Raw genomic sequence first — 27,627 nt, 5'->3', positions numbered from 1 at the left:
TAGAAAAATAGAGGGCTATGGGTAAGCCTAGTAATTTCTAAGGTAGGGACATGTTCGGCTCAACTTTGTAGGCCAAAGGGCCTGTATTGTGCTGCAGGTTTTCTATATTTCTATGCTGCATGGATGAGATGATACGTGCTACATGGGCAAGTTGAATAATCTAGGGTTGTTTTCACTGGAGCACTGGAGGCTGAGGGAGACATGATAGAAGTTTATAAAGTTATGGGTTGCATAGCTGGAGTAGTCGGCTGGTATCTTTTCTTTCCAGGGTTGAACTTCCTAATACTAGAGGGCATGTACTTGGTGAGATGAGGAAAGTTCAGAAGAGAACTGTGTGGGGAGTTTATTTACACAAAGAGTGGTGGGTACCTGAAATGTGCTGCTAGAGGTGGTGGTGGTAGTGTTACAGGCAAATACAATAGAGGCACTTAAGAGGCTCTTAGACAGCATCATGAACATGCAGAGAATATGGACCATGTGCAGACAGAAGGGAATAGGTGTCATTAGTTTAACTAGTTCAGCACGATATCATGGGCCAAAGGGCCTGTTCCTGTTCTATGGTCTATCTTATTTGGTAATGTGAGAAGCGTTCCAGACAGTGAATTATTCTTTTTGCTGATAGCCATTTCTTGGTCACTAATAAACATCAAAGTGGCATTCTCCAATCCATGATATTTCACAATTCAGTGGAATTTCAGAAAAAGCGGCAGGTTGGTAAGAAATCTTTTGCCTTTAGCTAAATTATTTTCTAAGCACTGATTAGTACAGGTTATAGTGAACTAAATAGATCATGATGATTTGGGTTTGTGCAGCGGGCTGTAAAGAGTCTGAGGAGGGAAAAATTATAAAACAAGGAAAGTAAAATTTTAAAAATGGGTATCTTTCTTTAATAATGTCTGCTTGTTATTCATATTAACTTAATGATTATCAGCTATTAATAGCAGGAGACTTGGTTTGGATATATTTAACTAACCTGATATATATCTCTTGCTTAGATATTTTCAGCAAGTGAATAGGCATTTTAACATAGGAATTAATGATTTACCAATTGTTCTATTAACTTACCATTTGGGAATTTAACAGATATGTAATTTTGCTGATTTATTAACCATATTTTATAAGCCTTCAGTTGGGTTTACAGTCACTGGTTTTATCGTTCTGAATCATAAATTTCACTAAAAATGTAATGATCTTATCATGTTAAGAAACCTTTAAATATGCCTGCTGAATTTCTTGTATATGTATTTAAAGAGCATTGAGTTTTATGCAATACAATGTGAATTTAATTTTTTTGGAGGGTTGTTTTCCAACACGTGAAATTTTAAAGTTTCACATTTTGGGAAATAGGTTTATTTTAGCCCTTTTTATTTCTCCGAACAAACACAAAAGACTGACATCTGGAAAAATAATACACGTTGAGTACTCCTTATCTGAAATGCTTGGGGCTGGAAGCGTTTTAGATTTTGGATTTTTTTGAATTTTGGAATATATAATGAGTTGGCCTGTGACTGCCATAATTTCTAACTGAATTTATGTGCTACCAGTAAATTGACTTTGTCTTACACTGGTTCAACACATGTATGTACTTAACAGTAAAATTATTACATACCATTAATAGAATGAAAATATAATGTGTGCAGGGTAAGAAAAGCAGCATCGGGAGAATACCTGAATCAGCTGTTGAACAACAACAAACAATGGCAGGCTTTCAGATTTCGCCTGTGATACCGTGCTTTGATTAAGAGGTTACAGGACACTGTATTTGTATTTTTTTTAGGTTTATGTAATATAAAAACAATCAGTGTTGTTGTAGACTTGTTTCTAGTGTTAGATTTTCATCAGTGACACTTTAAAATTCTGATGTCATTATGTAAGATATAAAAACAATCAGCATCATAGACTTGTTCTGGTGTTAGATTTTCGTGACCAGCAGATGTATAAATATTTAATGCTGTGCCTCTTTTTAGATTTCTGCAACCAGCCTGCTGAATAGTCACAATTACCTTCAATTTTCAGTTCATTGTGTTAGATCTTTGCTTGTTTCATGATTAGCATACCACTATATGGTGTATGTTCACTCTGACACTGACGATACATGATCAAGATCTTCACTTTTTGCAGTGTTTTTCTATTTTTCACTAACTTCTGTTCATTACATATGTGAGGTCACTTCTCAGAACTGTCTGTGGTGAACAGAAACCTGTGCATCACCTGGAAACCATCCCAGCATCTTGTGGAATTTTTCATTTCTGATGACATGTCAGCACTCAAAAAAAAAAGTTGTATTCTGATTGCTTTCACATTTTGGAATTTTGCATAAGGGGTACTCAACCTGTATTTGAAAAATGCTAGCAGTACATTAATATTCTTTAGTTGTTAGTTCATTATGTGCTTTAGATCTAACTAAAACAGATTTACTGAAGCTTATACTATAATGTAAGGAATATACTGGTGGTTGGCATCTCAGAAGTTAATTTCCACTTGAAAACAGGTATAGTTTTGCCCTCTCATACCCTTGTCATTCCTTTTGGTGAACTTTGTATCTCAACACCTCACCTGAAAAGATGGATCAGTTTAGTTCAAAGTTCAAAGAAAATTTAGTATCAAAGTACATATATGTCCATCCTGTATAACCCTGAGATTAATTTTCTTGCAGACAACCACAATAAATACAAGAAACACAATAGAATCAATGAAAGACCACACACAACAAGATGAGCAAATAACCAATGTGCAAAAGACAACGAACTGTGCAAATACAAAAATAAAACAAATAATAATAATAATAATAAAAAAAACAATAAATATTGAGAACATGAGAAGAATAGTCTTTGAAAGTGAGTCCATAGGTGTGGGAACAGTTAAGTTTTGGGGTGAGTGAAGATTGTGAAGTTATCATCTCTGGTTTGCTTCCAAATTTGGCCCTTGGTTAGGTGAGTGTTGGGTTTCGTCCCAGAGGAGATTTGGGCAATCCATGCTGTTATGGATGTCAGCTGAATTGCTGAGCCTCCTCTATTCTTTCCACCCTATTTTCTTTAAGTCACAGGTTTGCTGTGTGGGCCTCTGCCTTCAGGTATCGATAGTGTTATTTATTTTTGATTGAGAAATGATGAAGCTTCCGATACTGGAAGTAGACCCAGTCATATATTATCTTGGTAGAGAAATCACAAGTTGCTCCACATGTCATTTATTGTGGTCTTCATAGCACCTGTATACTATGGAAATTCTGCAGCTTCTGTTCTCTTCTGTGGGTGAGAGGTTGTCTGAAGTACCCTCTTTGAAGAGTTTCTTTTGTGGAGTCTGTGGACATCGAACTTCTTGTGGCAATTTGTTTGCCCCAATATCTTAGGGCCCAATTGATTGAGGAAGTGGAGCAGTTCAGGTGGTATTCAGTACCTGTCCTAGACACTGGTGGGGTCATGGAGCGGGAGGTTGTTGCTCTGAGGTCTTGTGCTTGTCCATTTGACTAGCATGGAGTTGTTTATGACAAGATTGTCCCTCAGGCATTTTGTTATGAGAAATACCCCATTGGAATTAATCTTCCCTCCTTCTTTGCTAATTTTGCCTTGCTCACTCTGATTGTATCATCCAGGGCTATTAGTTTGTCTCCCTTTGGGTTACGGACCAAGGTCACTTTTATATAGGTTCTCCTTGAGCTCATCTAAATCTTCGAGAGTTGGAGTGTTTAGGCATCAACATTATGGTGTTAGCCACAATGATGATTCTGTGGTTATGTGTACTGTGCATTGTCCTATACACCATATAGTGTGAATCAGGTCTCTAGCGTGTACCAAGTTATGTAGTCTCAGCTGGGGTAACATTAGTTATATTGGCTCAGTATCCAAAGATGATGGAAGGGAAAATAACTTCAGGTTCCGATTCATGATTCCTCTATTTGATCTCGGTGGAAAAATATATGTATTGTGTTGAATGAGCACAGGAATAGGTTCATTGTGAAAGTCCCTGGAGTTAAATAAACATTGAATTCTATAAGTAGTTGGCTATTTTACAGAGTATGTACATTGCCTGTGGAATGGTTTTCTATCGTCTAGATGAGGATCTATTTTTTGTTAATCTTGGGTGGCCGATTCCTTATTTGGAGTCTATGACCCCTGCATATAGAAGAAACATAGTCCCTGCAGCTATCCTCTCAAGTCCTGTAAGAATTATATGTCTCAATTAGATTACCTCTTGGAAACTCTAGACAAAAAAGGCCAGTCTCCAATACTTGGCATTAATCTGATAAACATTTATTGCAGTCCCTCTTTTGTGATCCAGCAATCCTTAGGTAGGGAGATAATACCTGTAGATAATATCCCAGGTGCAGCCTTATCAGAAACCTATATAATTTAAATTGAATGGCCCTGCGTAAATCCTCCTGCAGTGAATGAATTTATGTGTTGAGTGATACAGCGTGGAGTTGGCCCTTTGAGCTACGCCACTCCAGTAGCCCCAGAAACCCAACTAAGCCAAACCTAATCACAGGACAATTTAAATTGTCCTGTGATTAGGTTTGGGTAATTGGGTTACCTGGTTAATTGTTGGGAGGAAACCAGAGCACCTGGGGAAAACATACAGAGACTCGTTACAACAGTGCTGGAATCGAACCCTGAACTCCAGAACACCCCAAGCTGTAATAGTGTTGTGCTATCCACTACGCTACCGTGGCTCCCAAAGGAAATCCAGATGCTGTCTGCTTTCTTCATGACTTCATATGTTCACTTTAGTCTGCTTGAAATCTCTTCATCTACCTCGTAACCAACTACTCAGCAGACTTGGATATGTACCCTCATCCAAATCATGAATATAAATTTTGAGCAGCTGAGGCCAGTTGTCAATTCCTGTGGCAGCTCACTAGTCACTAGTGAAAAGTCCAAAAATAATTTATTTACACTATTCTCTGTATTTTGCTCTCTAATTTATCTTCATTCCATGCCAATGTATTTATCTATTTCCATGCCAATATATTCATTCCATGCCCCCTCCCCATAACACATAACGTTAATTTTATTTAGTAACCCCTTATGAGATACCTTATTGAGGACCTTCTGGAATTCCAAATACAGTGCATTCCAGTTAATTGGGATACATCAGGACCAGTACTTCTTGGTTGGCCCAAATAAGTGGTGCCCAATTAGCCAAAGTTTCATGGAAGTAGTTAAAAAGGTATTAAAAATTTTTTTTTAAATTAACTAAGTAACAAGTTATGTATTTAAATGAAATACATAACAAATTCGAACACTACCAATACCAGTACTGTACTATACAACTGTATATTAGTTCATGAATAGTTATCGACAGAGGAATTCATCCATTGTATGCTGCCGTGTTCTTCTGATTGACCCTAAATGAACAAAATCACCACAGACACTGACAGGAGATGATGGACTGCCTTTATACAATGCTATTTACAATTGCATTGTTCAAATCTTCATTTTCACGGTAACATTCAAGATGATTGTTGATACCTTCAAACTCTTTGTAGTGCCCAACTTGTTGAAGTAGTAAAATTGCTTCATTTTCACTCCTGGCCATTTCTGGCATCTCTAATCCTGGTTGCTTGAAACTGCGGTGAGTAACACAGTTCTGAATTGTGTTACTGCTTATTTCCTGCCAAAAATCAGTGAGAAAAATCACTGCATTTTGAAGGCAAACATATGCAACTGACATTAAAAGATGTTTGCTTAAGCACGGTGTAGTGTTTAATGGCCACACAAGTGCACACGACAGATGCTAGTTAGAAACTGCGACAAGTCTCCTGTCCCAATTAAGTAACATTGTGTCCCAAATGGACAAAGGGAATCACAGCTATTTTCTCAATTTTTGTTTTTAAGAGTTATGCCAAATAAAAGGCTGTCCTAATTAACTGGAATCCACTGTATACCATACCCACCAATTCCCCTTTACCTATTTTGTGAGCTGCAACCTAAAAAAAAGCTCTTAAACAAATTTGTCAAATATGATCTCCTTTTGCATAAATCCATGTTGATTATTATTTTCTAACTGTCTTGCTACCATTTCCTTAATAATAGGTTCTAGCATTTTTACTTTGTGTTGATCTTGGGCTGATTGATCTGTATTTCCCTGTTTTCTGTCACCCTCTTTTTTTAAATAGGGTTACGTTTGCAATCTTTCTGTCTCTGGGAGCTGCCCTAGAATTTGTAGAATTTTGAAATTAGAAGATGAGAATCATTGTATCTCTTATCTCATGACCATCTCCTTCAAAACTAGATGTGGGTTATCAGGTCCTGGAGAATTTGTCATCTTTTGGGTTCCACTTGCTTTTCCAGTTCATTTTTTCACTTATGCTAATTTCTTTCATCTTAATCGCTGTAGACTTGTGATTCCTCACCAGTGATAGAAGGTTTTCTGTGTCTTCTACCGCGAAGAAAGAAATTTTTGTTTAATTTCTTTTGTCTTTTCCCTATTCTCCAAGATAAGTTCTTTCTATTTCAGTCAGTAAGGAAATCACATACAAGATTTTAGAACAACCCATTCTTTCCTTGCTTTGTCACATTCCATGAATTCGTCATTAACACTATTGCAATTATTAGATTTACACTGATTTTAATGTAGATTAAAGTCCTTCATTATTATTGTTTTAACCTTGTTACTGTTGCCTTCTGATTTATGCATTAACTGGGCTGTGATAGGCAACTCCAACAAACTGCCTCTGGTTGCTTCTTAACTCCTTTCAAACTTGTCCTGCTTCTTGACTTTCTGAGCTAAGATCCTTTCTCTCAACTGACTTTTCCTTGTTTATTATCTGGGCTATCCCTACTTTCCATTTGTCTGACTCTTCTAAATGAGAATTATTCTGGATTTAATTACCAGACTCATCAGCATCTGAAGAAAGAGAAACAGAGTTAATGAGGCATAACGCTCTGTCCTCAGTAAGGGCCTCACCTTTGTCCCCCTTCGCCTACACAGAATTCCTCGTGTTAATGTTTCTTCAGAACAATTCTGACATAGGGTGTCCGATTTCAAATGCCAACTCTTGTTTCTCTTTTCAGATACTGTCTGACCTGCTCAGTGTTTCCTACATTTTATGTTCTTGCTTCAGATCTCAAGGATGTGCAGTTTTATTGATTTTGACTCACAGCTAAAAATAGCCTAGATAATAGATAATGCAATGATAATTAGTAATTGCAAAAAAAAATTAAACGTTTATTGAAAGGGGACACGTGGGGATGACGGGAGAACAGCAGTGGCTGGAGTTTCAGGAAGCAATTCGGAAAGCACAGGATAAATATATCCCAAAGATTAAAAAGTATTCTAAAAGGAAGATGGCAAAACCATGGTCAGCAAGGGAAATCAAAGACAGCATAAAAGCAAAAGAGGGGGTGTATAATGTATAACAAAAATTATTGGGAAGCTAGAGGACTGAAAAGCTTTTGCAAACCAACAGAAGGCAACTAAAAAGACATGAGGAGAGAAAAGATGAAATATGAAGGCAAGCTAGCCAATAATATAAAAGAGGATACCAAAAGTTTTTTCAAATATCTAAAGAGTGAAAGAGAGGTGAGAGTAGATCTCAGACCACTGGAAAATGATGCTGGAGAGGTAATAATGGGGAAACAAAGAAATAGCAGATGAACTTTTGCATCAGTCTTCATGGTGAAAGACACTAGTAGTGTGCCAGATATTTGAGAGTGCCAGGGAGTAGAATTGAGTGTAATTGCTATTACGAAGGAGAAGGTGCTTGGGAAGCTAAAATGCCTGAAGGTAGTTACATCACCTGGACCAGATGGACTACACCCTAGGGTTCTGTAAGAGCTATCTGAAGAGATTGTGGAGGCTTTAGTAATGATCTTTCAAGAACCGCTAGATTCTGAAATGGTTCTGGAGGACTGGAAAATTGCAAATGTGACTCTACCCTTTAAGAAGGGAGGGAGGCAAAAGAAAGGAAATCAGAGGCCACTTAGCCTGACTTCCGTGGTTGGGAAGATGTTGGAGTCCATTATTAAGGATAAAATTTCGGGCTTTTAGAGGCACATGATAAAATAGGCCGAAGTCAGCATGATCTCCTTAAGGGGAAATCTTCCCTGAAAAATCTGTTGGAATTCTTTGAGGGAATAACAGGTAGGATGGACAAAGGAGAATCAGTGGATGTTGTTTACTTGGATTTTCAGAAGCTCTTTAACAAGCTGCTGTAAATGAGGCTGCTTAACAAGATAAGAGTTCATGACATTACAGGAAAGATACTAGCATGGATGGCTTACTGGCAGGAGACAAAGCATGGGAATAAAGGGGGCCTTTTCTAGTTGGTTGCTGCTGACTAGTGATATTCTGCAGAGGTCGGTGTTGGGGTGCTTCTTTGCATGTTATATGTCAATGATATGAATGATGGAATTGACGATATGAAGATAGGAAGAATTGGCAGATGGATTTTGGTGTAGGAAAGTGTATGGTTGTGCACTTCGACAGAAGGAATAAAGTCAGTCACTTGTTTCTTTCTGTGCCTTGTGGTGCATCAGGAGGCAACCTTGAGCATTTTTGTCTGTTTTTTACGAAGCCAAATTGCTAGCTCGATACTCAACTCAGCACAGATGGAAAGTAGGGAGCCAGCCGGATTTAAACCCAGGACTGCTTGCCTCGAAGTTCGCTGTGGATACCACTACACCACCAGCCAACTGAGAAGGAATAAAGATGTAAACTGTTTTCTAAGTGGGGAAAAAATTCAAAAATCAGAGGTGCAAAAGGACTTGGGAGTTCCTTTGCAGGATTCCCTAACAGTTGACTTGCAGGTTGAGTCAGTCATAAGGAAGGCAAAGGCAATGTTAGCATTCATTTCAAGAGAACTAGAATATAAAAGCAAGGATATAATGTTGAAAATTTGTAAGACATAAAGCCATAAAACATTGGAGTAGAATTAGGCCATTTGGCCCATCAAGTCTACTCCGCTATTTGATCATGACTGATCTATTTCCCTTTCAACCCCATTCCCTCCCCGTAACCTTTCACGCCCTGACTTATAAAGAATCTGTCATCCTCTGCCTGAAATACATTCAGTAACCAGGCTTCCATAACCAGTCTTGATGAAGGTCTTGGCCTGAAATGTTAACTGTTTACTCTTTTCTGATGCTGCCTGGCATGCTAAATTCCTCTAGCATTTTGTCTGTATTGCAATGATATAAGGCATTGATCAGATCACACTTGGGAGTACTGCGAGCAGGTTTGTGCCCCTTATTTAGGAAAAGAAGTGCTAGCATTGGAGAGGGCCCAGAGGAGGTTCATGAGAATTATCCCGGGTACGAAAGGGTTAATTATGCTGTGTTGATGGCTCTGGGCTTGTACTCGCTGGACTTTAGAAGAATGAGGCAGAATCTCATTGAAAGTTACTGAATATTGAAAGGCTTAGTAGAGTGGTTGTGGAGAGGATGTTTCCTACAAGTGGAGGCATGTATGACCAGCGGGCACAGCTTCAGAATAGAAGGGATGTCCATTTAACAGAGAGATGAGGAGGAATTTCTGTAGTCACAGAGTATAGAACTCAATCTCCACAAGTGGCTGTCACTTGGTATATTTAAAGTGAAGGTTCATATTTTTTGATTAGTCAAGGCTTCAGAGGCTATGTAGTGGAATTCAATTACCACAGGTGGCTGTGGAGGCCAAGCACTTGGTATATTTAAAGGTTCGTAGGTTCTTGATTAGTCAAAGATTGTGGGGTGAAGACAGGAGAATGGGTTTGAGAGGGATAATAAATAAGCTATGCTGGAATGGTGGAGCAGACCTGATGGGCTGAATGGCCTAATTCTGCTCCTATATCTTATTGGCTTGTAGCTCCTAGTTCATTAGCCCATTTTTTTTTTCTATTTGTGCATGAACTTATTTGTTTTAAGAATGCTGCTGGTATTCAGATAGAGAACCATCAGTTTAGCTTTTTACTATCTTTCCCACTTCTTGATTTTGAGGGATGTTTATAAATGTATCCTGATAAGCTCTGGTTATCATCTGTTATGCCACCCTGCACTTTCATCTGATCCTTTTTTAAAAAAGATTTGATACAAAGGGATTGTACACAAGATATAGGACAAAGTTGTTCCACTTTCAGACAAATAGAACATTTTAAATCATGAATCTGAGAGGTATTAGGAGAACCACTTCAGGTATGTATTAAAGCCTTAGACCTGCTGGGAGTAACAAGAATAAAAGTTTGTATTGACCATTTCATGTGGAAGATGTTTGAATCAAAATATCCTTGACATAATTGGGCCTCATTCCTCTCAATTGACTCTTTTGACTTGTGCAAGAATATTCCTTAACATTCATTGCAATTGGAAATTTAATAAACCTAGAATCATTTTTAATTGTAATTTTAAAATTGTTCCTGTTAGTATTCTGTACCTGATGGTATTTATGTCTGTGCAGATATATAGGAGTGTATTGTTAAAAGTTCGAAGAAGACGAACTTCTGGCAGTAGTGACAGTAGTGGTCGCCAGGGTTCACCAACAGAGACAACCAGAGATAGGAGTAAGTATTTTTAATACATTATATGGTATAACAATTATAGTACTACATTATATAGTATTGATAATAGTTTGCCTCTCCTGAAGCATCTAATTATTAATGTGCAATAGTGCAAAAATGGACTGTATAATTATATTCTGATATTTTGGCTTAAGTTTTTTTCACTCATTCCTCTATCCATTGTTCACTTCTTCCTATGTTACCTTGTACAACCTTTATTTAAACAAATTGCTTCTTTTGAAACAAAGTGGACAGACACTTAGCATAAAGAAACAGTTCCACAATCTCCCTACAGGAAAGTACTTCATATCTGTATAATATTTCCTCTTGCTTCTTGAACTTGTATGTACAGTAGTTGCTTCTTACTAGTGTGATATGCAAGATACAAATTTTCAGTTAACTTAATTGTAAGTTGTCCTCTTTTTCTTGTAGACAGTAGAGACTCTAGTCCAAACATGAGGTCCAACAGTACGCTGCCAGTACCTCAGCCAAGTAGTGCACCACCTACGCCAACGCGGCTGGCTGGAGCTAACAGTGATATGGAAGAGGAAGAGCGGGGAGATCTCATTCAATTCTACAATAACATTTACATCCGGAGAGTAAAAGCATTTGCACTGAAGTATTCTACATCAAGCCTGGAGAATGGGGTAAATTGTCAGTTTTACTATTGGCAGATTTTCATTTAACATGTTACAATATCGAAGTGAATAATATTGAAAACATGCATTTTTCATGTAGATCACACAGTACTGTGGCAGCAGTAATCTTAAGAATTGATAAAGGAATCAGAAATTCAGGCTTGAAACACAGAATTAACAATCTGACTATTATTGTTGCTTAGTGGAAATTTTAATGCATTTTGCAATGATCAAAGTTTAAATGTGTAATGGGAGCACAATTAGCTCAAGATGACATTATTAACTAGGTATTTTGCAAACAAACAACTACACATCTTGATTACATCAGATTTCATGCACCTTTACAATGAATGGTTGTGGGTAGTATCCGTGCATATGAAGTGTATTTCTTCATGAGAACTTTGAGAAGTCATTCTGGTCTGGTTTATGCTGCTAAAGTATGTCAACATTGTTTATCAATGTATTGGATTGACACATTTGTCCTTGATTTGTCTGTTGCTGTTTTAAGTTTAAATTGTAGTGTGGTATTTATTGTATCAGAAGAAATAACTATAACTTAATTTAGGTCTTCAAGTTACTACATTAAGAGAACATTTAGGAGTATTTTGGGTAGTTTCAGGGATGGGAGGGGTATGGAGGGCTGTGGTCCAGGTGGAGGTTCACGCAACTAGGTCTAACAGTTTGGAACAGATTTAGCACATAAGGGTTTTGTAAGAAAACAGTTTGGAACATTTTCTCTCTCGCCTAATAAAAAAATATTTTAAATACTTGGTACATTAAAGGGAAAGAACTACAAATTACTAATATTCTAATATTTAATTATGGTGCAGGACAACATTTTTCGCCAATGCACGCCCTACTAGTACAGCTGTAAATTCTTATTTCACAACAGGTGTCCTTTAATTTTTTGATTCAGACATACAATCTAGTGTATGTAAACAAAGTGGCTGATGACAACAAAATTTGGAGATTATTGCAATTACACTATGGGCTTGACCAAGATTAGGCTTGGGCTGAAGCTGTTCACTAAGTAGTTATCCAGTCCCTCAGGACAGATTGGAACCAAACCCAAATTCTAGGAGTTAATGCAGAAATTCCCATCCTGGGCTCCACAGACCCCTTGCTTAATGGTACTGGTCCATGGCATAAAAAAAGGTTGGGAACCTGTGAGTTAAAGGAGCAAAGCTTGGGGCATTCCAGAGTTTGGAGTTTAATTCCATTGGCATCTGAAAGGAGTTTCTATGTTTTCCCCCCATGAATGCATAGGTTTCCTCCAGGTGCTCCGATTTCCTCACATGGACCAAAGATGTATGATTAGTAGGTTAATTGGTCATTGTAAATTGTCCTGTGATTAGGCTAGTGTTAAATAGATGGGTTGGGGTGGAAGTGCTTGTTCCACACTGTATCTCTATAAAGAAAATAAAAATATCCATGATTTCACCTCCATAGTAATCTTGGCCATGAATTCCAGATTCACTACCCTCAGAACACCAAAAAATTCCTCATCTCTTTTCTAAATTGACGTCCTTGTGGCTGTGCCCTCTGGTCCTAGATTCCCCCACCATTGGAAACATCCTCTGCATGTCAATTCTATCTAGGTCTTTCAATATTTGGTAGATTTTAAATAAGATCTGGTCTCATTCTTCTAAACTCCAGTGAGTACAAGCCCAGAGCCATCAAACAATCCTCAAGCATTAACCTGTTTATTCCCAGTATACATTCTTGGAAAGGGTCCAGAGGTGGTTTATAATGCCAGCACATCCATTCTCAGATAGGAAGTCCAAAACTGTTCACAATACTCCAAATGTGGTCTGAGCAATGCCTTATAAAACATCAGCATTACATCCTTGCTTTTATATTCTAATCCTTTTGAAAAGAATGCTAACATTGCATTTCCCTTCCTTACTACTAACTCAACTTCTAAGTTAACCGTTGAGGAAATCCAGCACTAGTACTCCCAAGTCCCTTTGCACTTTTGATTTCTGAATTTGCTGCTTGTTTAGAAAATAGTCTCCACCTTTATTCCTTCTACTAAAGTGCACGACCATATTCTCTACCTTGAATTCCATATATCCCTTCATTGCCCATTATCCTAATCTATCCAAGTTCTTCTGCAGACTTCCTGCTTTCTCAACATTTGTCCCTCCACCTGTCACATTATCTGCAAACATGGCCACAAAACCATCATTTGTCATCTAGATCATCAGTATGTAACGCCAAAAGCAGCAGACACAACGCCAACCCCTACCCCTATGGAACACCAATAGTCACCAGCAGCCAACCAGAAAAGCCTCCTTTATTCTGTCCTGTAGCAGAAGGCAAAGAACATCTTCCATCCATGCTAGTATCTCCCCTGTAATACCACCAGCTTTTCTCTTGTTTAGCTGCGTCCTGTGAAGCACTTTCTCAAAAGTGTTTTGAAGAACCGAGCAAACATCCACTGCCTCTCCTTTGCCTAGCCTGCCTGTTATTTCCACAAAGGATTCCAACAGATTTGCCAGGCAAGATTTCCCCTTAGGAAAACCATTCTGACTTCAGACTAACACAATGTGCTTCCAAGTACCCAAAACTTCAGCCCTAATAATGGACTCCAACCTTTTCCCGTTCACGAAAGTCAAGTAACTGGCATACAATTTCATTTCTTCTACGTCCTTCGCCTCTTCAAAAATGGAATGACATTTGTGATTTTCCAGAATCTAGTAAGTTATTGAAAGATCACTCCTAGTGCCTCCACAATCTCTTCAGCCACTTTCAGAGCCCTGGGATGTTGTCCATTTAGTCCAGGTGACTTATTCTATTTCACATTTTGGAAGATAGATAATTTATCTCGGCTTCTATTTTGTACTGCACATTAAAGCAAGCAATTTTTAAGGTGTCACATGATACAGAGAAAGTAGCTTTAAGTGGTTAGCAACAGTTATAATCTACTGCTGTACGCAAGAAATATGTAGATTTTAACCGCTGATACTGTGCAGTGTAAACTGATTTTAACATTCATTGGGTGAAAATGGAATTTCAAATTATGTTATTAGCTGGGAACAGTTAGGTTCTGATAGAAATACTAAGCAACTTAAAAAAAACAAATCAGAGTTATTAATCACAGCGACTTAAATTAACAAGTAACAGGCCTACCAGTTTGCAAAGTACTATTTTTGGAATAAAACTTGTTTCATGTTACGTCAATGGTTAAAATGTTGAAAGTTTTTATAAATTATAGATGAAATCCTGGAATATGCTGTAGTATTTAACACTAGTATTACTGCTTGTGTATATAAATTTGGCTCTGAATTTGAAGAACCCGTTTGTTTACACAGAACGAAGCTCCTCCATTATCTCCCTTCCCATCTGTAAGGACAGGATCACCACGCAGAGTCCTGCTCTCTCAACATCACTCCATTTACATTTCACCGCACAAGAATGGAGGTTCCCCTTCACCACGAGAAAAGATGTTTTATTGCTTCAGTAGAAGTCCTTCAAAGGTGAGTCACAATCCTTAAATAAATGTTTAACTAGCTACACATCTACCTCTGCCAGCGTCAAACACAAACCACAAATTATTTTAAATATTGGAGCAGTATTTAAATACTGAGCTTAGGAGTTCTGCTTAAAAGAATAGACTCGTGGATAATTTGGCTCTGCTTGATCGCTGTTACCCGAACTTGCCTGATGGTACTAAAGATATCTTCAGATTAAGCACTCATCTACTGATTAGCTATAGATTGTGCAATGTGTAGATTCTACATTTAATTCTGGAATCTTCTGGCTGTCTTACTGCACCATGATTAAGGGTATCTCAGGGACAGGTGGAGAAAACAAGGGATTTTGAACATGACCGTAGAGATTATGGAAGAGCTGCAGAAAAGTTCCAACTCTTGTCTCAGTCTGATGGAGTAACAGGAGTTGCTTTGGCAACTCTATTCTTTCTACAATCCTTGTACCATACTGATGTGCACAAGCACACTTTTATGTTTAGATGATATCTGTGCTGTCATTTCACTCGCACTGTGACCTTCCTCCAGGTTCTTTGGTTTCTTCCATTAAGTAACTTGCTGAGACCTCCAGTATGTTGTGTATGTTGCCTTAGATTTCCAGCATCTAAAGAATCTATTGTGTTTATGATTCGCTGCTGTACTGTGAAGCCTCTTCAAGGTATGCCTACCCTGAAGAAATCTTCATCTTATGTTTGACAGTTCAGTGAGACCCTCTCTTACTGCTCTCCCTCTGCCTCAACTATGTACTCACCCAGACTTGTTACCACAGCCAGATATTCTTCCTGGGAACTTGTCTTCACTGCCGTCTTATCATCAACTTCTCCTTATTGACTTAAAAAAAAATCCCCCCCCCCGCCCTTTCTTTTGTTCACCCTGGCCTCTTACCTGTTCTCACTGGTGCCCCTCTTCCTTTCCTCCTATGGTCCACTCTCCTCTCAACAGATTCCTTCACCTCTAGCCCATTATCTTTCCCATACACCTGGCTTCACCCATCTTCTAGCTATCCTTCTTCCCCTCCACTTATCTTTTATTCTGGCATCTTCCCCCTTCCTTTCCAATCTTGAAGAAGGGTCTTGGTCCAAAACATTGACCGTTTGTTCATTTCTATGGATGCAGCCTGACCTGCTGAGTTCCTTCAGCTTTTTGTGAGTTGCATTCGATTTCCAGAATTTGCAGATTTTTTGTGTCTATGTCAGGTACAGTGGCTGGGATTAAGTGAGTCCTTCAAGGATTGAGGACATTAAGAGGGCAGAAAAAGGCCATGAGATATCTCTGGCAAACAGGGTAAGGGGTAATTTACCAAAATCTATCACTTTGCACATCTGATTTTAAATTTCATCTTCCTTTGTCCACTTTCTCAATTGATCAATATTCTTTGTAACCTTAATCTTCAGTATCTATTACACCATCAATTTTGGTGTCATCTACAAATTTACTAATTATCATCACCAGCATCCTCATATGACAAACCGAGGACCACACACACCACTAGTTACAGGCCATCAATCTTTAAATAAAAACCTTCATTACTACTCTGCCTCCTAACCAAGCCAGTTTTGTTCCAATAGACTTGTCAAAATAAGCCATTTAAACAATCAAACATGAGCCATCGTTTTCTCCGCCTTATTTGATACCAGACCTATGATCAAATTCTGAATGTGGACTTTGGAAACAAGCCAATTTTTTTTCTTGCAACTAAGATGATTCCTTTTTTACCACCTGCAGAGACTGAGAGATATCAACAACATGATCAAGACTGGTGAAACTCCAACCAAGAAACGTGGCTTGACATTGGATGATGGCAATGAAGTGCCAGCTAAGCGGGTTTGTCAGAACCATACTGCACTATATAGACGTTTGCAAGATGTGGCCAATGACAGAGGCTCACACTGATTCTATTTGTGCCTCATTACTTTGGTAATTTGTTGAGAAACAGTAATGGGCTTTGGCACAAATACCAACTAATTATATCAACTTCATGACTTGTCCCCCTGCCTTTGAGTCCAAGAAACTGGAAAGCAGACCAGAGGAAAATTACAGCTATGCTTAAAGCTTTTGCTAAGCCATATAGTCAGTGAATACATGCTGTAGGAAAGTGCAAAATGGACACAAAGGGTCAAGCGCTTTAACAGATATCCACAGTTTCTTGCTTTGTAAAGCAGTTTACCTTTAAAAGATTGGATTGTTAAAGAGGGGCATCTTAGGATAAGAGATTTGTGAAGCAAAGTATTTTAAATAGCATTTTATTATTTAAGCTTTTCCAAAATAAGTATTAAAACAGACTTATAACAAGTTTTTCATATCAAATTCAATTATACTATTACTACATTTGTATGTAAACTTAGGTTAAAATGTTAAAATTTTAAATACGTTTTAGAAAGGACAGGTTATTTTCAAAAGCAAAATTTAGGATATGATCCTATTACTGATATACAATTGTGCTGTGCAACTGTTCGGATTGGACAATAGCGTTTAAATTCCCATGGACAAGTTTTCCCTCCTCCACAGTTAGCATTCCATGTCCAAGGATTACTTTCAAAGTGCCCAGTTTATCTACAGTGGATTTTGGTGCCCAAAACTGGCTGTGTGGATTCAGTGAGCTTGGAAGGTCATGAATAGCATGCAAATAATAACTACGGAACCATCAAAAATTAAATATGAGTTTGAAATGGTAGACTAGAGACAGTAGTTTAGGAGAGAAAATGTTAAAACAAAAGCTTCTATTTAAAAGAATATTGATTTTATGGAAGATGACCCATTTTATTTTCAGGTTATCATACTTGATGTCACCTAGACCTTTCACTTTCTATCGATTAACAAGTTAATCTATTGCAAAAACAAATATTGTAGATGCTGAAAGTCCAGACAGACAAATAAAAAATGCAGGTCAGGCAACATTTGGAAAGAGTAAAAGTTTTAACTTAAGGCTGTTGAATATCCAAATCAAATGTAATGGGATTTCAAGTTAGGAAACAAATTTAGCATGTTGTTGTCATGCAGTGTTTGTCCTCAAGTGGTGTACTGAACATTCATCATTCAAGTCTTAGGCTGTGCGGAGATAAAATTATTTATTTAAATGAATGTACAATGACACAGATAATGCACTTAATAAAACAACTCCCCAGCAACACAAATTGGAGCACAATTGGAGCTGGAAGTACTTGGCAAGTCAGGCAACATCTGCAGAAGGATGTAAACAGTCAACCTTTTGACTGCCAGTGCATAGGAAGGATCTTAACAAGTCAGGCAGCATCTGTAGAGGGAGAATGAGCAGTCAGTATGTCGGGTTAAGTTCCTCCAGTGCTTTGTGTTGTTCCAGATTCCAGCAGCTGCAATCTCTTCTCCAAATCCTCAGTGGTTCTTTTTCAATATTACCTGCACTCTCCAGAGGGCTGATCAGTCATGAGGGCTATAGGTCAGGAATTTAAACAGCATCCCATAGCTCAAGGATATCGAGATTTTTCAAAACACAATTCAAAGAATCAATTGATATATCCAGACCCTACACTTTGCTTCTGGATCACCAAATTGATCCTGAGAATTAAACAAACTGACAAAGGAGCATTTGTGCAACACTTACCCCACCTTTAGAGAAACGTGCATTGCTACTTGTTTGGATTGGTTACCACTCAGTAGTAATGAACGCTGTAAGTATGCGTACATAAATTCTGTCAGCATCTGCTATTAGCTTGTGGAATATGCAATCAGATTCAGAACCAAATCTTTTTAATCACCCCTTTGCTCACTTAATAGACTGCTTATAACAGACCCTAATCTACTGCAAATGTTTTGCTCATCTGATCTGAAATGCCTCATAAATCACACATCTATTGCCACAAGTTATTTTCTAACTTAGTCAATGCAGTTGAATTGTTCTGTAACTAAAGAAAAACAAAACGTGATCTCACACCAGTCAGAGCACAAAAAGACCACAGCAGATACTCAAAGGATCTCAGACTGAAAAGTCAACAGTTTATTCACTTCCACAGATGCTGCCTAACCGGTTGGATTCCTCCAGCATTTTGTGTGTTACTTCAGTCAATAGCTGTTACAATCTGATGTCAGCCATTCAATTCCCATTTATACTTTACAATTAATTCTACTGTTCTTTCAAATTAACAAGCAATTACTATGAAGCACAGTATGCATCCAATAGGACAGATTAATATGGTAATATGGTTGCTAACTTTAGTAAACCCCATATACAAACTTTTGGACATTGACATGACATTAAATTTGTTATAATTAAATTTACTTACAAAAAATAAGAGGAGTTATTTAAACTTTTAACAAACATCTTAAATGTCCTTGGTAGATAGATTTCAGAGTCTCTTACCTGGAACAAATCAGTAGACTGAGCAGGAAGTGTATGGTAACACACACAAAATGCTGGGAGAACTCTGCAGGCCAGGTAGCATCTATGGAAAAGAGTACAGTCAATGTTTTGGGCCAAGATCCTTCAAGTCCTGATGAATGGACTTGACTCAAAATGTCGACTGCATAGTTTTCCATAGATGCTGCCTGGCCTGCTGAGTTCCTTCAACACTTTGTGTTGCTTGGATTTCCAGCATCTGCAGACTTTCTCTTGATTAGGAAGAGTATGCTATTACTTCCAATCACCTGCCTTAACATTCAGTAGAAGTGTCAGTTTTCCATGATACTTTGCAGCTATTTTGTCCTCAGTGTTTGAGTAGTATGTATTCTACCTTATTCTTTACTTAGCATAAAATAGAGTTTTAGTAGAAGAGAAAGGGCTGTCATCAATTCTTTAATGGTTCAAAGAAATCAGATTCACAAGAACTTAATTCAGTTCTTATGTATTCCTGTCAGCTTCATTCACCATGCCTTGGTAATACAAATCTCAACCAGATGTAAATATTTTGGCGTGCAAGAAAGCAATCTGTATTAGTCATATTCTTCAATTGGTGAAAGGAGATACTAAATAGGAAAATATACAATCTTTATTGCTGTATCATGAGTGCAGAAAATATAGGTTGGGATTAAAGCATCCAGATTTTATTGGGCACCATTGACACTGCAGATTCACCATGTTGCTCAGATCAGTTGAAAACATCAACGTGCACTCAAAGACAAAAAGAAAGCCTCAAATAGCCAATACCCAAAGGTGGTTTTTAAAGCAATGCAAAAAGCCTATAGTAAAATTTTGGCTAGATGGGTTTACATTTTAATACCAGTCCTTGAACACAATTTCTCAATTAAAAACAACTTTACATAAAATTTTTAAAAGATTAAGGGATAATTGATTTAGGATATCATTTTAGTTAAGTGGTTATGGTGTTTATTGTATTGTAGTTTGCAGTAAGTGAGTTCAGTCCAGATAACAATGGGAATTACTACAATTCTTATTTTAAACAGGGACCCCGCAAGTGTGTCAAAAAACAACTTGTTTTAAAGCTTATTAATCTGCAGAAGTATTTAAATTATAACTGATTCGTTAAAGAAAATGTTTTGTGTTGTTTCTCTGTAAAAGTTGTGAAATCTGATGATTTAACATTTGTATGTGTCTACATCCTTTTATAAAATAATTTCTGTTACTAATTTAGAAAATGGTTTATGATCAAGCAGTCACATCACACATCTTAGAACAGGTTACTAGAATTTGTTTTTCTATTTCCGTAAAAGTTGATGGAAATTAGTCTTTTAGAAGACACCTGCACCAACATTTTTTTTTAAATCCATGTCTCAACTTGAATGTTGGCATGAGAGTCTGTTTTGGTTACTGCCCATAATTTATAATTCAGGAAATTGATTTAGGAATAAGCAAATATAATTTTATAACTGAATGAAAACTCATGACTATTACTATATTTAAAAGTAACATTTCTATGAAGTTGAGTGATCTTTGAGGCAAAAGAAATCCAGTGTTTAAAAACCAAACCTTAAGTGCAGTTTTATTTGGTTCTTCATTGCTGATTGATTTAAGCCATCCCTGCTCTTTCAGACAGTGAGCCATCTGAACCTCTGCCATTTTCTGTTATATTGCAGTCAAACTTTTAAAAGCATTCACAATACTCATTTCTGATTATGCTAGAGCTTATTTAGTTTAACTGAAAATACAAGACTTTGGATTCCATAGAAAAGAAATTTGATTCCCCATTGTAAACACTGGTTAGGGAAATAAAAATCCTGCTGGTGTTTGGAGGATCTTCAAAAGTTGCAATAAATAAGCTGCACTTCTTTTTCATCAATTTAGAGATCATTCAGGACATTAGGATAGATGTGGTTTTTAGATGCAAGTGGCTAGTGAACATTTTTCTTTCCAATGCTTATAGAACGTGCTTGTGGAGTTGGGGAGGGGGTGGGGTGCGCAAAACAGCAAACATCCTGCTGCTTGCATCTTCGGCATTCAAGGCACTGACTAATTACTAAATATTAATGGAATCCAGGGATATGGGATTAGTAAGAGAATCATGCCATTATAAAAGATTGGTAACAACAACGAATAGTGGAAGCAGGCACATAAGGACCAAATAGTTGACTCCTGTCTATTTCTTATAATCTTAAGACCTTGTTAATTCAAGATTCTACAGCATACTGAAAGCAGCCAATGCTCATATTGCTCTTGAAGACCAGTTTGTACATGTAACTTGAGTTATAGTAAATGCCATTATAAAATCTATATTGTGTTTTTTTTAGAAACTCAAACTCATTATCCACATTTAGTATTTCTTGGACAAATACTTACATTAATTCAGGTATCAAAAACACAGGGTGTAGGGCATCACTTAGATTTTCAAAACCACTGCCATTTTATATAGTAGTTTAATTACAAACTTATAGTTTTATTTTGTGTGAAGGTATCCATTAGCTCAAATAGTGGCTAAACTCCTATCACATTGCACATGGAGTTCAGATCAAATTCCTGGATGGATGACAGCAGATAATATCAGACAAAAACACAACAGAGAAGTAAAACGCTAGGGAGGAAAAGCAGAATCATGAATGTGATTTTGGCTAATTCTTTTTCAAACCCTTCATATTTGTTTGAATTAAAAGGATATTCAGTGGGGGTGGGAGGGGGAAATTGAAGGACTGGAAATAATCTACTTTTTAAATTGGTGGAAGTGACATAGCACAAAAAAAACACAAGTTACAAGACTAGAGATGGCGATGGTAGAATCACTGTAGGACACAAGCTAATTACTGTTCAATGCAGGAAGATAGAAAAATGTGATCAGAGAGAAGCAGAGCAGGTTAGAGAAAGAAAAACCCACAAACAAAAAGCTCAAAAGAGATTAACATACAAGGTTAACAGCTGAGTGTGTAAGTGCCGAAGCCAAAGCTAACGAATTTGCAACACAGTGCCATCTGGTGGTAAATACACATACTGTAATGCAAGTAGGCATTTTATCAAAAATAACTAATACTATCACTAGTGGCAATCAAAGCCAACAGTCTTCAAATGGAAAGAGACAGCATATACCAAAAGTAGTTACTCGTGTGCCCATGTACATACATACACACACACACATTAAAAAGTAATCAGCAGTTTTAGTTTGTTTTTATTTTAAAGTTAAGCCATAATGACATCAGTTTGTTGGTCTGCAGCTATTTCACCTTTTAATAGACCCCACCACAAGTAAACAGCACTTTTATTACACAATGTGCTGCTTGATTGCACAAGATAATTATAACATGAATGTCTAGGAAATATTCTTCTTTGAACTGGTTCAGACACACTATATAAAGATCACCAAAATTACAAAGCTTGGGGCCCCACTGAATGCACTGTTTCTTTAACAGATTAACCTACTCAAATACACGTCCAATGAACTGATGTCACTTTCAGCACCATTTCATCTCAAAGTGCTAACTATAGGGTCAAAAATGCTATTTACAAAATATATATGCTAATATTTACATTAGAAAACTCAACCGTGATTTTATGAAAACTGCAAATAGTCATACGCTATGTAAAATATAGTTGATCTGGATGATTACTGAATGTCTAAACTCAAAATCTTAAAACTCTAGTGGCCAGTCCCGAAACATGAAAAACATTTCTACATAATAATGGCAGTATTACAAAAATGGTGACATCTTTATGAAAGAACCACGCAATTCAGTTAACCACCCCAACATAATTAATAGTTGTATTGCCAAGATTACCTAGGTAGTAGAGGTCTCCAAAATGCAAGTTTTAACAAACTTTGTTAAAAGTGGAATTTAAACAAAAGTTTAAAATCTTTATAATTTATGCGCAAGGAACACCATCGCCCGCATTTTGTTTTTAAACCGTTGCCGCTAAAACAAAGTCCAACATCTGAACCAACACGGGGAAAAAAAATATTATATCTCAGTTGACCTGGTCCATTATGCCTCAGACAGAAAGTGCCTCTTGTGCCGTTGATAAGATGTACTAGGTTTGTGCGGTGTTTTCATCCTTGCTGAAAGGTTGTGTCGAACCAGGTTTTACCCAGGAAAGACCAGACACATGCACGCTTTTGTTCTGATCTTCAGGTTTTCTCTAGGCAAGAGAAAACAAAACCATAACCATGCATCTCACAATGCCAAATTTAATACTGTACAGAATATCAAATAAGGTGGAAATAACCAGACCCTCAAAGCATTGCACAAGATTGGTTAGTAAATTAAACTAAACTGGCTTAAAATAGTGGAAGAGGGAAGTTAGAAGTTTAGTTTAAAAGTGGGGGCGGGACAAATAGCTTTCCCATAAACAGTGGAATAGAAAGAGAAACTCAGGTGAACAAGGACTCCTCTAAAATGGTAAGTGAATGTTTAACATTCTACAGCATGATAACTAAGCAGAATAAGACTCCAAGCCATACAGGGAGATGGTTGGGACAAGTGACCAAAAGTCCAACCCACAAAAGGCAAGTTTAAAACGGCATCTTAAAAATGATTATACTAGAAGCCAAAGGAGGGACTTTAACACCTTGGGGACTAGGCAGCACAAGTTTGAACCTGGATACAAGTTGGGTAAAGTAGAACAGTAAAGGAACCAAAGTCCAAGATGATACTTAAACTTAATTGTGACAGCGATAGGTAGGAAAGATGCATGAAAATAAAAGTCAGGACAAAAAAAAGCAGAAAAGTATTTTTTCAGCACTGCTACTGAAAACAGCAAGAGGAACTGCTAGTTACACATCAGATCTAAGTGGCAATTCACAATTGTACAATGCGGCCAAAAAGTTACTGCTTGTAACCGAAACACCTTTGCACAAGCTCTAATTTAAATGCATGAGCACCTGTCTTCCAGCAATCAGCCAACATCAATACGAAGCAGTCATGTGTCATGAAATTGAGATCATGATCGAGGACAAGGACTGCACAGGATGGTTATGAAGGAGAAATGGGTGGGCTGGCTGACATGTTAGCTAGTAACAAAACAGTTTTCAATATATGTAGGAAATGTACCTTTTGGGTCAACATCTTCTCTCTGGCTTCTTCATGTACTGCTGGATTCCAGGGTGAAAAGCTTTGGAAGAAACAGGTATATATTTTTAAAGAAAAAAAATGTAATTCTCACTTTGCATATGATGATCCAAATTTTTATCTCTTTTAAAGTCAACACCTCCTTGGTGGCATGAAATTCTACAAGTACTGACAGCCTTCAAAGAGCTTTTTCAAGTGACCATTTGAGTTCTCAGCCTTAAATTTGAAACTGTTCAGTTCATATGGAGGCTTAATAGCCAAAGGAATTAATGATCACTTCAATCACAAGTGGAACTGCTGGTTTCCATGTCCCTGCTTAATCTGGGATTCAAAGCAAATTCTATCTTCACTATCCTTAAGCAACAATTAGAATTGCAAAACTACTGCAAAGTTGAACAGAATGGCAGAGATTTTTATTCTTGGCACATAGGATAGTTCATTTCCTCATTATGATGTACACTTAAAATTTTAGCCGAACAAAAAAATTACCAGGAATAAAGTTCTAAACGTTATCAAGCAATCTACTCTGCACATAACCACACAGTCAATGTCGAGGAAAGCCCATCACAAAAATACTTTGGTATTACATAAGATAACATTATCAAGCAAATTTAAAGTAAAGAGAATGTTCAAGTAGTTATTTATCAACTTAATTCAAAGTTTATAATTTTAATTACAATACAATTCAAACATATTACAATAAATTGTGTCATAAAAATTATTCCACAAACATTCATATTATGTGTGCCTCAGGCAGCAGGGAACATCAAAAACCTTATTTTATGTATCTAGAATAGGCCAGATGTTCAATGTTAGTCCATCAAGTAGGCCACAATTACTCCCAAAACCACTTATATATAGTGTTGATTTCAAAAACATTATTGGCAGTACAAATAATTTATTCATGCAAAGGACAGATTAAGAGTTAATGACACTTTAATTTAGTTATAACTTATTGTTCATGATGGAAAATTCCCACAAACCTGGTTTTATAATAAAAACACAATCACATGTAAACTTGCCATTTGTAGATCAAAATCAAATTATCTTCACATGACAGGAACAAGTCAATAATCATAACTACTAAGCACACACTTCAAATGCACGTTGGATACAAATAAATTTTGGTTTAATGGGAAGGTATTAGAATTAGTCCCAAAGCTTAAAATTTAATCAAACTCACCTAATTGCATAGGGGTCATCCATTTTGGGTTGATCAAAGAGATGACTGTTGCATAGTTTCACACTATCAACTACTTTGCTTTTGAATAAATGTATGTCCTTTTCGTATCTGGAAAGGAAGGTACATTTTCAAATTGATCAGTGCAATGGTTTCTAATTAAGCCCGAGAACAATTGAAAGATGCAGACATGACGAGGGACCGGGCTTCAAACTGTGGGGCTTGCTTTTGAGCCTTTCATTCACATCTTTATCTGTAACCACCTTTCATATTCTGCAAGGTTTTTAATTAAAAGATTTTTATCCATGTAATAACCTCAGATTCACAGATCTCAAGATGTGCACAAAGTTGCTGTGGTTCGTCAATGCTAAACAACAGTGCAAACACATTTACATAACTAGTAGCATTTTAGCCACCCACCTAATAGTGTAGGGTCAGACAAATATCCATAAAGTTTTAAGGCTACTTCATATTGGAAGGAAAGTGCATCAATATTCTAAGTACAGGTGTCCCCCGCTTTTTGAACGTTCACTTTACGAAACCTTGCTGTTACAAAAGACCTACATTAGTCACCTGCTTTTGCTAACAGGTGTTTTCACTGTTACGAAAAAAGGCAGCGTGCAGAAAAAGCAGCGCGCCAAAAAAGAAGCGCACACCCTGAGCGGCCGCTCTCCCCCAGATTTGGAACGACATTCTCACCGGCATTGCTTAAACACATACCTGTGAGCAGCTGTTAGCAAGATGAGTTCTAAGGTATCGGAAAAGCCTAAAAGAGCTCGTAAGGATGTTACACTTAGCGTAAAACTAGACATAATTAAGCGTTTCGATCGTGGTGAACGAAGTAAAGACAAAGTGAGTTTGGCTTGTGGGAGTTAACGAAGGTGATGTTGAAGAAGTTTTGGCATCCCATGACCAAGAACTGGTAGATGAAGAGCTGATACAATTGGAAGAGGAAAGGATAACAATCAAAACCGAATGCAGTAGCGAACGGACCGAAAGTGAAGTCATCCAGGAACTGAACGTGAAGCAACCGCGAGATTTTCGCTGCAATGATAAAGTACAACTTTAATTTTGAAAGGGTACGTCGGTTTAGGGCATATTTGCAAGATGGTTTGAGTCCTTACAAAGAACTGTATGATAGAAAAATGCGCGAGGCCTTCCACATCAGCCACAGCCACAGCAGACGACGAACCTCGACCTTCGACATCGAGGCAGGCAGACATACAAACATACAAGATGACCTGCCTGTCCTGATCAATGATGAGATGACACCCCCGTGTCCCACCACCCCAGTGGCCCCAACACCCGGGCCGCGGACAGACACCGATTCGCGGAGAATGCAGCGGTAGCCGGGAGGCATCCAGCACGTCTTTAAGAAAAAAGCCGAAATAAACATGCTAATTAATTACATGCCGGACGGCACCTAATTAATTAGCTTGTTTATTTCGGCTTTTTTCTTAAAGATGTGCTGTGCGCTTCCCAGCTGCCGCTGTACCCCTGCATTCTTCGCGAATCGGTAGCGGTTCGCTGCCTGGAGGGTGGGGGCCACTGCACCACCCCAACCTCCGACGACTCAGCCTAACACACCATCATCAGTATACTTGATGTCTTCCTGATTCCCGTAAGTGATACTACACTGTACATACATTAATTCTACTTTACATCGGCTGTGTATTTTTAGGTGTTGTTTGGTATGATCTGGCAGCTTCATAGCTTAAAGGTTCCCGGAGAGCGCTTGCACCGTGTTTTTGCCAACAGCGCTTGTGTGAGATTTTCACTACAGAGAACAGTGCAGGCAATCGTTGTAGAGAAGTATTTCTAATTTATATAGGCCTTGTATTTATCATATCATTCCTGCTTTTACTATATGTTACTGTTATTTTAGGTTTTATCTGTTATTTGGCATGATTTGGTGGGTTATTTTTGGGTCTGTGAACGCTCACAAATTTTTCCCCATACAAATGGTATTTGCTTCTTCGTTTTACAACATTCCGGCTTACGAACTGTTTCATAGGAACGCTCTAACTTCGGATGGCGGGGGAAACCTGTACCGTTCAAATTACATTTTTATTTTTAAAAAAACTTCAACAACCTACTCATTTTTTCCAACATTATCTCCTGAAATTTCAAATATTCAGTTATTAATTGGCTACAAGTTTGGAAGGTTGCTGTAAGCAAACATTTATCAACACTACAATAATAACTTAAATTTTGCAAATGTAATGATTACTATTGTGACACCATGAAATTAGCAAGAATTTTCAAATACATTTATACAGTTAAGCATGGCTGATAGCTGGAAGGGTCAGTTGAGAGTGCCACTTTGCAGTCATTTCCAGAACAGAGATCATTAGCCCATTCTTTAAAATTCAACCCACTATAATTTTGTCCATAAATATCAGGTACAAAATCACTCTTAGAGTTGTGGGT

General features: G+C 37.5%; 2 protein-coding genes across 7 annotated transcripts in view; one reads left to right on the top strand and one right to left on the bottom strand.

Moving 5' to 3' along the window:
• Window positions 1-17,857, top strand: part of rbl2 (retinoblastoma-like 2 (p130)) — a 133,945-nt gene extending 116,088 nt beyond the window's left edge. For all 4 annotated transcript variants that reach the window (XM_063066876.1, XM_063066875.1, XM_063066877.1 and 1 more), the window contains 4 exons: window positions 10,372-10,474; window positions 10,904-11,118; window positions 14,424-14,588; window positions 16,326-17,857. In XM_063066876.1, the coding sequence (XP_062922946.1) occupies window positions 10,372-10,474; window positions 10,904-11,118; window positions 14,424-14,588; window positions 16,326-16,493 (651 nt within the window). In that variant the 3' untranslated portion in view covers window positions 16,494-17,857. The remainder of the gene's footprint in view (window positions 1-10,371; window positions 10,475-10,903; window positions 11,119-14,423; window positions 14,589-16,325) is intronic.
• aktip (akt interacting protein) overlaps window positions 17,858-27,627 on the bottom strand; it is a 33,945-nt gene continuing 24,175 nt past the window's right edge. For all 3 annotated transcript variants that reach the window (XM_063066881.1, XM_063066880.1, XM_063066879.1), the window contains 3 exons: window positions 25,201-25,308; window positions 24,000-24,060; window positions 17,858-23,088 (listed from right to left, as the gene is read on the bottom strand). In XM_063066881.1, the coding sequence (XP_062922951.1) occupies window positions 22,981-23,088; window positions 24,000-24,060; window positions 25,201-25,308 (277 nt within the window). In that variant the 3' untranslated portion in view covers window positions 17,858-22,980. The remainder of the gene's footprint in view (window positions 23,089-23,999; window positions 24,061-25,200; window positions 25,309-27,627) is intronic.

This window comes from Mobula hypostoma, chromosome 14 (assembly GCF_963921235.1).
Source record: "Mobula hypostoma chromosome 14, sMobHyp1.1, whole genome shotgun sequence".
Lineage (NCBI taxonomy): Eukaryota > Metazoa > Chordata > Chondrichthyes > Myliobatiformes > Myliobatidae > Mobula > Mobula hypostoma.
This window is presented reverse-complemented; position numbering and strand designations above follow the sequence as displayed.